This window comes from Plasmodium yoelii (genome assembly GCF_900002385.2).
Source record: "Plasmodium yoelii strain 17X genome assembly, chromosome: 14".
Classification (NCBI taxonomy): Eukaryota; Apicomplexa; class Aconoidasida; order Haemosporida; family Plasmodiidae; genus Plasmodium; species Plasmodium yoelii.
This window is the reverse complement of record NC_036186.2, coordinates 2,421,802-2,434,307: the sequence shown is the minus strand read 5'-3', so window position 1 is coordinate 2,434,307 and position 12,506 is coordinate 2,421,802. Positions and strand designations below refer to the sequence as shown.

At 21.8% G+C, this 12,506-nt stretch overlaps 5 protein-coding genes across 5 annotated transcripts; 1 reads left to right on the top strand and 4 right to left on the bottom strand.

Annotated features, from left to right (window-relative positions):
* Positions 1-339: 339 nt before the first annotated feature.
* Positions 340-1,597, bottom strand: PY17X_1462500 (signal recognition particle receptor subunit beta, putative; the record flags this gene model as incomplete). Its single annotated transcript, XM_022957713.1, has 4 exons — positions 340-411; positions 650-767; positions 863-994; positions 1,134-1,597. 4 exons carry the CDS (start codon positions 1,595-1,597, stop codon positions 340-342), a joined length of 786 nt encoding a protein of 261 aa, XP_022813057.1.
* Positions 1,598-2,709: 1,112 nt separating this feature from the next.
* PY17X_1462400 (conserved Plasmodium protein, unknown function) lies at positions 2,710-3,840 on the bottom strand (the record flags this gene model as incomplete). The annotated part of the gene is made up of 1 exon (XM_718980.1): positions 2,710-3,840. One exon carries the CDS (start codon positions 3,838-3,840, stop codon positions 2,710-2,712), a length of 1,131 nt encoding a protein of 376 aa, XP_724073.1.
* Positions 3,841-4,953: 1,113 nt separating this feature from the next.
* On the bottom strand, positions 4,954-6,588 carry PY17X_1462300 (uncharacterized protein; the record flags this gene model as incomplete). Its single annotated transcript, XM_718981.3, has 1 exon — positions 4,954-6,588. The coding sequence occupies one exon, from the start codon at positions 6,586-6,588 to the stop codon at positions 4,954-4,956; it is 1,635 nt and encodes a 544-aa protein (XP_724074.3).
* Positions 6,589-8,018: 1,430 nt separating this feature from the next.
* PY17X_1462200 (methyltransferase, putative) lies at positions 8,019-9,578 on the top strand (the record flags this gene model as incomplete). The annotated part of the gene is made up of 1 exon (XM_718982.2): positions 8,019-9,578. One exon carries the CDS (start codon positions 8,019-8,021, stop codon positions 9,576-9,578), a length of 1,560 nt encoding a protein of 519 aa, XP_724075.2.
* A 794-nt stretch (positions 9,579-10,372) lies between these two features.
* PY17X_1462100 (myosin A tail domain interacting protein) lies at positions 10,373-10,987 on the bottom strand (the record flags this gene model as incomplete). Its single annotated transcript, XM_718984.1, has 1 exon — positions 10,373-10,987. The coding sequence occupies one exon, from the start codon at positions 10,985-10,987 to the stop codon at positions 10,373-10,375; it is 615 nt and encodes a 204-aa protein (XP_724077.1).
* Between the last annotated feature and the right edge of the window lie 1,519 nt (positions 10,988-12,506).

Sequence of the window (12,506 nt, the reverse complement as noted above, 5' to 3'; positions counted from 1 at the left end):
GTAACATATAGATCGTAAAAAAATTAAAACAATTTTCAAATAGATAGTATTATAATTTTTAAAAAGTTCCTAGTTTTTTAAAATTATATTAATATATTGTTTTATTTCAAACATATAAATTGAAAGTCTAAATTATTAAAAAAAAAAAATTGAAAAAGAAAAAGCAACTAACATACATATATATATGTTATTGTGTTTTCAAAAAATAAAGTAACAAAAATAAAAAAAAATAACGCATTTATATAGTATTGATGAAAAAAAATATAAACATTGAATAAATATATTAATAAAAAAACAAGTATATGAATGGATAAATATAATAATTTAATGAAATAAAAATTAATAATATTTTCCAATAAGCTCAATAACCTCATCCACATTATTATTTTTTATTGAAGCGCTGCACATTTCCTGTAAAATGTAAAGTATGACAAATTGACAAATTGATAAGTTGACAAATTGATAAGTTGACAAATTGATAAATGAATAAATATTTACATTATTACACATATAGAGAAGTGTACAAGCATGCCCATATATCATCCGATGGATTTATATGTCATAGCGCATGCTTTTAAGGCATTGTTTATTATTTCATTTTATTTTGTTATATTTTATTTTGTTATATTTTATTATATTTTTGTCTTACCACTGGGATTGGAGCCCTTTCAAATCTAAAGAATTCTGAATTGACGCCAAGAAAACATTCCGTTTCATCATTAATATCATCTTCAAGAGAATTGTATTTAGACATCTTCAAAATTTCGCTAAAAAATATTAAGTTCATGCATAGAAAAATGAATAATAAAAATGGTATAAAATAGAAAGTAGTTAATTTATTATATTTTTTTTAATTTTTTACATTTCTCTTTCTAAATCCTCTTTAATAACTTTCTTTGGACGCGAATTACACAAATCTGTTTTATTGCAAAAAATGATGATAGGAATTTGTCTTTTGACAATTGCCTTATTCATAAATAATTCCAACATGTTTCTATAATAAAAAAAAAAAAAAAATAATAAATTATAATGAAGTATCCTTTTTGTAAAAATTCTTTCACATTGCTTTAACAAAATTTGTGTATATTTTTTTTTTATCGCTACAATATGCAAACAGTTTAATATATTATTACTCTGCGACATATTTGAGAGATTGTCTATCTGAACTGTCAAGTAAATAAACAATTACATTTGTAATGTTTAGATACTTTTTAATACCAAAGGCTAATTTAGGATGACCAGGAAAATCAACAAATTGTATATATTTTGACTTTTTAATATTTTTTAAAAATATAAAAGCAACATTTTCTTTCATTGATGGGACAGTTCTACACATTTTATCTGTTTTTAATTTAAAAAGGAAAGTGGTTTTACCACTTTCGCATGGTCCTAATAATAATACAACTTTATTTGATTTTGATTTTTTAAAAAATATAGCAAATAAAATAAAAAATATATAAAAAATAAATAACAATGCCAATAATATACTCGTTACAAACAATACGTTGTGAAATTCGTCCAAATTTATTCCATATTTTTTGTTATAATCTTTTATTTTTCCAATAACTTCATTTAAAATGTTAACTGCGTTTTCCATTTTATGTCTATTCAAAAAAAATCTATATGTTTGTATTATTATGTGGAAGGCTAATTATACCTTTAGTAATTTTGTTAGTACTAACTTTATTATTATATAAAGGCAATTTTTCCGTTCTTAAACTATTTTATAATCTTATACATATTACATTTAAATTGTTCTTACCCTTTCCATATCATCAATATAAGTATTTTTTTTTTTTTTTTTTTTTTTTTTCAATACGTTTGTTAAAAATTATATCTTCCTATCTTGTACTTGTGTATATGTGTATTCCCTATCGATATATTATTTTAACAACTTGCTGTTTTGGTTTTTTCTTTGTTCTTGTTCTTAATTTTTTTTTTTATATTGTTTAACTGCTCATTAAATTAAATGTATTATACTATCCACATCCAATTGATCACATAGTGCTTATATGGATGTATACAATTATTTACAAAAAATAAATAATAAAATAAAAAAATAAAAACATATAATAATCATATATATTACTTAGCCAATGAAACAATACCAATATTATTAAATTTACGCAATGTATATGAAAATAGTGCCTTTAAAAAATAAAATAAAAATGAGTGAATAAAATAAAACAAAATGATAGCGAGTTCATACTATCTTATAATTTTCCACATTCATTTATATATTATATTATATTATATTATATTATATTATATTATATTATATTATATTATATTATATTATATTTTCATTTTCATTTCATTTTTATTTTTTTTTTTATTTTTATTTTTATTTTCCCCACATTTTCTTATGAGGTATAATAATAAATAAGCAAAATGAAAGAAAGACGATTATAATTTTTAGTCTTTAAAATATATATTTATTTATATATAGCAAAATAGTGTAATAACTTAAAAAAAGAAATTTGTTCTTAAAAAATTATTTTTGTTCATTATCATTACACCATTTTTGTGTGCAAAAGAAAATGTTGAAAATATAAACCCTCAAATTAGAACTATTCAAAATGAATAATAAATAATAATACATGTAGCATATATTACTCAAGAATTTGATACTATGCATACACATAAAAAATAATACTACATTTATAAATATATGTATAATCACCTTGCATGTATAGAAAAATAAATAGGTTACACTTTAATCCATGATATTTTGTCATCAATTAACCCCCGTTTAACTATATTACTTTTCCAATGAGTATTTTTTAAACCAATAGTTTTAATTGAAACTATAGATGGAGTAAATTTAATTAATATATAATTATCTTTGTAATTTCCTGGTATAAGATAGTTCCATTTATTTGTCCATACGATATTTTTGATATTTTCATTTTCTATTATTGTTGCATTGCCTGTTAAGGTAGCATATATATTTTTTTTATCATCGCTATATAATATACTTATATTATTATTATTATTTTTTAAAAAATTATGTATATCACTATTTTTAGATATACAAAAATATAAATAATTTAAAGGTAATTCAGTTGATGATTTTACTTTCATAGCCTTTTGAACAATCGACGTATTTAATGATTGTATGAGACTTTCAATACTTCCTTTATTTTCTTCTGTTTCATGTTGTGATGATTTTGATATTTCAGTAATTTCGCTATCCTGAAAACCGTCTTTTGTTAGTGCTATTTCTTCGGATTCCTTTTTGTCACTCTTCATAAGGATAGTAGTATTACTCTCTTTATTACTTATTCCTTGTTCATAATTTATTTCTGAACTTTCTGGATATAATGGATCAATGAAAAAGGTATTAATTTCATTATTATTAGAATATAGACAATAACATTTAGGGTTAACTTCTATCAATTTTATCGTCTCATTTATAATATCATCAGATGTTTCAAATGAATAATTTAGTTCTGCTAATTTTACTTCTTCAATATATTTAAATAAATACATTAATCCTATTATTGGTATACTTTGAAATGCTATAAATATAAATAATCTTTTTATTTTCCCTTTACTTTTATTATTATTATTATTATCATTTCCATATTTTTTTTCTACAACATTTTGGCTTGATGGTGTAACTTTTTTATGTTTTGTAAGTACCGAATAATCTTCTTGTTTTAATATTTCCTCGATTTCATTTTTAATGATATCATTTTTATCATTTTTAAAAAAAAAAAAATCTCTTTTTTGTATTTTAAATTCGTTTCCTTTTATCTTACCATAACTTATTAAAAAAAAATTGTTCTTTATTCTATGCCGATTAATGCATATTAATTTTTTATATATACTATTCATTGTGGTGTATTTTTTTTTTGTGTGTGTAAATTTTTCTCAACTATTCTATTCTTGGTGATCACCTCTTTTATATTATCATGATAAGGAGTTATTTTTTTTTATTGATTTTATATTCCATATGTTCATATCAAAGTAAAAATTATGTATGTATACTTATATAGAAATGGTACTTATGTATATATCTTGATTAATTAATTTGTTTACTATTTTTATCACAAACATATATGAAAACTTTCATATATAATGCTTTGAAAAATTGCAATATTTTGTCTGAAATGAGAATTACACAAATGGATACAATAAAACAAATATGAACAAGGAATGTAAAATTGGTACTTTACATGCACAGCAATATGATATACTACCTATGTGTGCATATGTTGAGAACACTCATATAGTAAGCTTATTTTTATGTTTCATAAAAACTAAACAAATAAAAAAGAAGTTGCCATTCATGCAAAGATAATATAAAGCCAACGACTAGCTAACCCATAAATATTATCACATATATTATCTTCTTAATGAATAATGCAAAATTTGATAGAATATTTCAAAAAAAAAAAAAATTATATTTCAAGCTAAATAATCTGCTAAAAAATATTGCAGGGTCATAAAAAAAAACATAAATGTAACGGTAAAAGTAAACACATTACTCTCTTATAATTTAAATTTGCATTGTTACAATTAAATAATTGAACAAATATTCTAAATTTTGTTTACAAAAAAAAGTTAAATTAAATATAAATTAAATCAAATTAAAATGTGAAAATATAAAATGACGATTAAAAAAAATAAGTAAAATAAAAAAAATATAAAAAATACAAAATTAACATTAATATTTCAATGTAGAGAGGTAAATATTGTGAATGCATTATCACTGCAAAAAAAATATAGGCATATTCCTACAGCATATTATTTCACCATTTTATCAGAATTTTTTTTTTTCTCATGCTTATGCTATATAATGATGAAATTTATTTTTTCTTCGTTTTATATTTTTTTATAAAAAATGTACGTAAAATTAGGGAAAGATGAAAAAAAAAATTATATGAAAATATTAACAAATAAGATGGTAGAATATATATGAGTTCTTGCTTTTATTATGACCTAAACTTATATATATGCTAATCTATTTTTCAACTCTTTTTCTTTTAAAATTTCGTATCTTTTTTGTTCAAAACCATTTCCTCTTATTACACCATCCCATCTATATCCTGCTAAAATATTAAATCTATTGTATGGGGATTGATATCTACATTTTGCTTTTTGGTTTTCTTGATTTGATTGTACTAAATATTTATTCATTGGATCTTCTTTTCTTATATCTTGTTTTAATTGTTGATCATAATCACTATCATAATCATAATTTATTATATTCTTTTTATTTACTAATTTTTTATTTTCCTCTATTATTTTTTCTCGCATTTCTTTTTGTACTAACCCAGTTCCCCATTCTAATTTTATATTTTGATCATTATTATACTTTTTACTTTTTCGATTTTTTTTATTTTTATTGTTTTCTTTTATTTCATCTACCCCATGTCGATATCTTGGTTTTTCATTTTTAACATTTTCAATCCATTCTTCTCTTGAAATTATTTTACCATCTTTGTCTCTATAAATTGTATTACTATTTTTATCAACATTTTTTATTACTTCATTTTCCTCTTCATTGTTTTTTTTATTTGATAAGTCGGATAAGTATTCACTAATATTCGAATCCTTTCCTTCTGATTGACTATCCATACTAGTAGATCTTTTCGCTTCCTTCCTTGGAACCGAAATATCCGAACTGCTATCTCGTTCTTTTCCTTTTCTTCTTGGAACCGAAATATCCGAACTGCTATCTCGTTCTTTTCCTTTTCTTCTTGGAACCGAAATATCCGAACTGCTATCTCGTTCTTTTCCTTTTCTTCTTGGAAGTGAAATGTCCGAACTGCTATCTCGTTCTTTTCCTTTTCTTCTCGGAACTGAAATATCCGAACTGCTATCTCGTTTTTGCCCTTTTCTTCTCGGAACTGAAATATCCGAACTGCTATCTCGTTTTTGCCCTTTTCTTCTTGGAACCGAAATATCCGAACTGCTATCTCGCCCTTTTCCTTTTCTTCTCGGAACCGAAATATCCGAACTGCTATTTCGTTCTTTTCCTTTTCTTCTCGGAACTGAAATGTCCGAACTGCTATCTCGGTTGTTATTACATTTTTTGGTTGGCTGTGTTTCTTCTGAACTAGTTCGATTAGTTTGTTTATAATTTTGGTTACTATTTAATGAAGGTTTTGAGATATGCTTCATCTCAGTATTATGAAATTTATGATTATAATTTTTCTGATCAATATCATTATATTGGCTTTGTTTCAATTGTTTAGTAATATGTCCTTTCTTTATTAAATTTTTTAAACCCTTTTCTTTTTTTTTTTTCTTTTTTTTTTCTGGATTTTTATCAACATCGTTAAGAGAAGTATCTACTGATATATCATTGTTTAAAACTTGTAAAATTTTTTTTTTATTTTTACGAGACAAATCTAATATATCCATACCATCATTTTGCATAATAGTTATAGGTATATCTGAACTTGAATCTGATTCAATAAAATTATATTCTTCTGAATTATTATTTTTTATATTATTTTTATTAAATCTTTCATTTTCATCATCACTATCATGAATTTTTATTTTTCCTTTTTTATTTTTTTTCTTCTTTTTTTCTACATCATTTTTTAGATATTTATTCCGTAAGTATTCCTCCATTTTGTTAGATTACTCTTATATATCCCCATGCATAGTTATAATAATACACACATATACAAATATTGTATATATATATAAATATTGTATATATATAAATATTGTATATATATGTATGTTATAATATATCAGTTTACCTTGCATACAATTGTACTCCACTTAACTTAACCAAGATAGCTATTATATTAGTTTGGTTATATTTCATTCTAAGACGGCTATACAAAAGATATACATACTTTATGATAAAGATTAATTCATACATATAATATATTTTGTTTCCAATATAAATTGTAATTTTTTTACTTTGACAAAAGATTGTGGAAATTTACATTTTTTAAAGAAAAAAAAATATACATGAAAAAAACATTTCTCTATGTTTGTATCACTAATCCTTCAAGTTTATTACTTTATCAATTTTTTTAAATGCTAAAAAATATATATATGCTTTATTATTTATTTTATTTTCTTCTTTAAAGTTTGATAGATTTTCTCCATTCTGTTTTTTATTTTATAAATGTATATATGTACATATAATGCACATTTTTGTTATCTTTATTTATTTTTATTTTTTTTTTTTGAAAAAATATTTCACAATTTTCCATTTTATCATATAATTAGCAACTGCTCTAATTATAGTTTACATATATATAATACTTCCCATCACTTTTTTTTTCATTTTTTTTTTTCATTTTTTTTTTTCATTTTTTTTTTCATTTTTTTTTTCATTTTTTTGTTTATTACCAACCGTTTTCCGAATTTGTAAGCATAACCATATTCACATAAATAATAAATTCAAAATGCATATACGCATACATAGAAGATAATAAAATACGACTTTCTCATCCAACAAAAATTGAAAAAATTGAAAAAATTGAAAAAATCGAAAAAATTGAAAAAATAGCTAAATTGGGTAAACATAAGTCGTAAAAGAAGAGAAAGGGCAAATGTGGTAATATGCTTGTTTTATAACTGTATTCATGTTTTCTTAAAAAATTATATACATTTTATCCAGCATCCATTACCTTTATAATTTAACATAAAGACGGAAAACGATTGGCAGATTGGCAGATCTATAGATCAACTGCTGGTATATTACCACTACTAATTTATATATATAATTAGAAAATTAATTTATAAATTCACACTTTTTGTAAACATACAAATATTAAAACATAATGTGAAGATAAATGAGAATATATTTATTCATCTGAGATTTATATCTTATACAAATATTGTTTTATTTTATGAAATTAAATTTTTTTTTTTTTTTTTTTTTTTTTTTTACCTAATAAAAATATCAACTAAAATATAAGTACATACTTAGACTAATATATATGTGGTTATATGAAAATTCACAAATGAAAATTTATTTAATATTTTCAAAGGGTGTGATAAAGAATGTGAGAAAAAGGGATATGTATAATAAATAAAAAATGAGAGAAAAAATAATAAGTGTAATAAATAAAGAATGTGAACAAGGGGTGTATAAATTATTACAACATGTTATGTACCGATATATTGGTTCCTTAAATTATAAAAATTGTCGTTATTCACATTCAAAAATAAAATATGAAAAAAATACAAAATTTAAAGAAGAACTATATAAATATCATTATGAACCATATGTGGATAATCCAAATTCAAGACCATGTTTATATTTGAAAGATGATGAAGAAAATGTCTTTTATGATAAAAAATTGAAAAAAAATTTTCCTTTTATTTATAGTAACCAAGTAAAAAATATCGAAGAAATAAAACAATCATCACTAACTTTGGTTAATATAAAAAATAATAAAAATGAATTATTCGGGGTTGCAACATTTAATCCTTATGCTTTAATTACTGCAAGAATAATAAGTACCAATTATTTGTTTACTATTAATATTCATTTTTTTATTGAACGAATAAAACAAAGTTTATTATGGAGATCAAAAATGATTAATGGTGAGATAGCTTTAAAAGAAAAATTTGATCAAACATTTTTATCGGACCAAAACTTGCCAATAAATAATAATGCACCAAATCAAATCTTGCAAATGAACAAAGAAGATAATATAAATACAAACCCTCTTATTTCTCAATATTCCTATCCCCAATTAAATAGTAATAATTGTTATAGACTTATTAATAGTGAAGGAGATCATATACCTGGGCTTATAATCGATAGATATGATGATATAATTAGTATACAACATTTAACAGTAGGATGTGAAATGATGGCTTGTAATATTAATGATGCAATTATTGAATTATTAAATCCAAAAGCTATTATATTTAGAAATGATAATAAAGAACGATTAAATGAAAAATTAGAAATATATAAAAAAGTTATTTATGGGAAAATTTCTGAACATGTCATATTAAATGAAAATGGCTGTTTTTTTATAATAGATCTTATTAATTCTCCAAATACTGGATGGTTTTTTAATAGAAAACATTTAAGAAATATTATATCTAATTATGCTTGTCAAAAAAATGTTCTTGATTTATTTTCTTACGTTGGTTCTTTTGGTATTCAATGTCTTAAAAATGGAAAAGCAATGCATGTCACATGTGTAGAAAAAGATAAACATTTTGTTCAGCTAGCTAAACAATCAGCTATTATAAATAATGAACAAAATAATATTGAATTCATATGTTTAGATGCTATAACATTCTTAAAAAATTGTAATAAGCTTTTTGATATAATCATTTTGGATCCTCCTAATCTTATTCCAAAATCTAAGTTTATTGAATCTGGCACAAAAAAATATATCGATTTAATTAACTTAACACAAAATTATGTTACCCCAAATGGATTAATACTTATTATATTTACTACAAAATTACTTTCCTATCAAAATTATATAAATATTATTAACACATCATTTCATCAATCTAAAAAAAGTGCTAAAATTGTTGGGCAAGGTCGTGGTTCCCCAGATCACCCTATTAATTTATCCTTATATCAATTTTCCGATTTTTACTGGTTTTTATTACAAGTTGGTTTTTAAAATTAGCAAAATAAATAAATTGAGATGCATCTAACAGATAAACTTAATCGAACAATTCCATTGTCTATAAAATATATATTTAATTTATACTAACTATAATACTTTATTATTACTGTTTTTAATATCACATTTTTGTTAATTCATATTTTACTATATTTGTTTTATTACCCCATATATACACATTAATTAATTTATTAACATAACCATGTTTATATATATATCCTATTCATTCTTTTTAATTCGTATACTTTTATCTATATTTGACTGTTTTATAAAATTAAGAATTAAATCAAATATGTGCATATACCATGTATTTTTTTTTTTATTATATTTTGTGAATATTCACCTTTTTTTAATATAAATAAATGGCTAATATATATTTATGCCTATAATTTTAAAAAAAAAAAAAACATACCACCTTTAATGAGTTAGTACATTATTATACCAGAATAAACACGCCAATAGGCTCAAAATAACAATTAAAATCGTTTAATAAAATATCCACAAATCCACATTTGTGCATATAAATTGTGTATACAATTATTATTCCTTATATAGAATATCATGCATACAACTACGTTCTCAAATATTTACAGTGAAAAAAAAAAAACAGATTGAAGTATTCCATAAAATGTAACAATATTATAAATAGACATATTTTTATGGAAAAAAAATGATAATAAAATAAATCATAGGAAACATAATTAAAATGCGGGAATCAATAAATATATATATGTGTGTATACACATATTAAATCACAATTGCATAAATTGTAAAAATATAGACTATAAAATTTATTGCAATATATCCTCGCAAAATAATTTATAATCGATTTTGTCGTCATTTGAAAATGCATTAAGTGCATTCATTGCTTCATCTTCAGTTAAAGCATCTCCCCATGTGATTAAAATATTTTTCATTTGGTTTTTGGTTAAGTAACCAGTTGTATTGGTGTCGAAATATGCAAACATTTTAACTAATTGTTCAGCATTATCTTTATCATGAATTGACATAGACAAATATTCTAAATATTGGTCATATGTTAAATTATCTCCATATAGCTCTCTAATTTTTTCTTCATCCTTACTTGATGGAGCTAACCCTAATCTTCTAGCATTGTGAGAAGCATTTTCTATGCTTATTTTTCCACCACTAGATTTTTCATCAAAATATCTTTTTCTGTCATCTTTATTAACTTTTTCATCTAATTCATCAAAACCATGTTCAGATTCTTCTGATTCCTCAGTTTCATCATAAGTATCTTCTCCTGATATTTGACTTACTACTGGTTCTGGTTTCCATTCAAAACCGGGTCCCCACATAAAATAATTTAATTCACTATCATATGGGCCTATTGTTGTTTTAGGGTCAGGTAATTCGAAATAACATGCGTGGCATTGTTGTTCCATTTTTGCGAAATATATTTTTTAAATTAAAAGAAAGGTAAAAAAACAAATAAAATATAAAAGTACCAAAAAAGGAACAAAAAAAAACAAAAAAAACATAAAAAAGCAAAAAAAAACAAAAAAAAACAAAAATAAAACAAAAATAAAATAAAAACAAAACAAAAACAAAACAACGTTTAACAATTATCGTTAAATATAAAATATTAGTTCTTAAAACAACGACCTTTAATAATATAAATGTATACACTTTAATTTTACATAATTTATAAATAATTAAAAACAAACTATTTTTTTAATTTCATAAATAAAAAAAAAAATAAAACTAAAATTAAATTAAATTAAGAACCTTATTTAAGAAGACACTTTAATTTGAAAAAAGTGAAATTGTGTATACGTTTATTTTTTCACATATTTATAATTATATATATATATATATAATTTTTTTTTTTTTTTTTTTTTTTTTTAAGGTATGGGAGAGGTTATTATATATAGAAAGTCTCCAATGTTGTTTTATATAGCTATAAATTTTTTATTTTAAGAAAAAAAAATATAAATAAGCACACAATATTTATTGCGTGTGTATAATATATAATTTTTTTTAATAAATATTATTGTGTGTTCATAATTTATTCAAAATGTAGCACCTAAAAATGTGTGTGCAAAAATAGTGAGCTATTTTCTTTAAGCAAATATGGAAATCTAATAATAAAAAAAAAAGCGAAACAAATTCATATATTATTATTTTTTTTAGTTACTAAAAAATGTATATAGTTACATGACAATTTAAATTTAACATTTCTACACATATATAGTAATAATAAAAAAGCTAAATATAATACAACATATAGTATTATTTTTCATATTTCTTAATGTAGAATAATCTAAATATCTTTTTTTTTTTTCTTTCTAATATAATGCTAATTTTTAACTATTTTTAAATGTATATACTGTCAATTTATGAGTTAAATATAGACAATAATTTATGATGTTATTATAGCTAATAGTAATATTCAAATAAAAAAAAAAAAAAATCATATTTTTTATGTATGTTCATAATGTTTACTAGCCAATATTATTACCATTTTTTTATTTTTTTTTATTTTTTTTATTATTTTTTATTTTTTTATATTTTTTTTTATTTTTTTTTATTATGGTACTAAAAAGAAAATTATATCTTAACCTTGTAAATACTATAATGTAATTTTGTTTTCGCACAAAAATGCATAAAAAATGAGGTAAAGGGAAATCCTAAAAAACTAAGAGGATACTATATAAGTATAATATCATAAAATATACAATAATGATGGGAAAAATAAAGAAAAATTACTTAATTATTAAGAATTAAAATAAAATTGAGTGATATATATTTACACAAATATATCATATATATAGTCCTCTTTTTTCCACATGTATATACTCCTTAATTATAAGCAATAAATACTGTATTATTTTTGTATACTCCTATTTTATCGATATATTTCTTAAATTTCCAAATTAACACATTATGACAAAGAAAAATGAG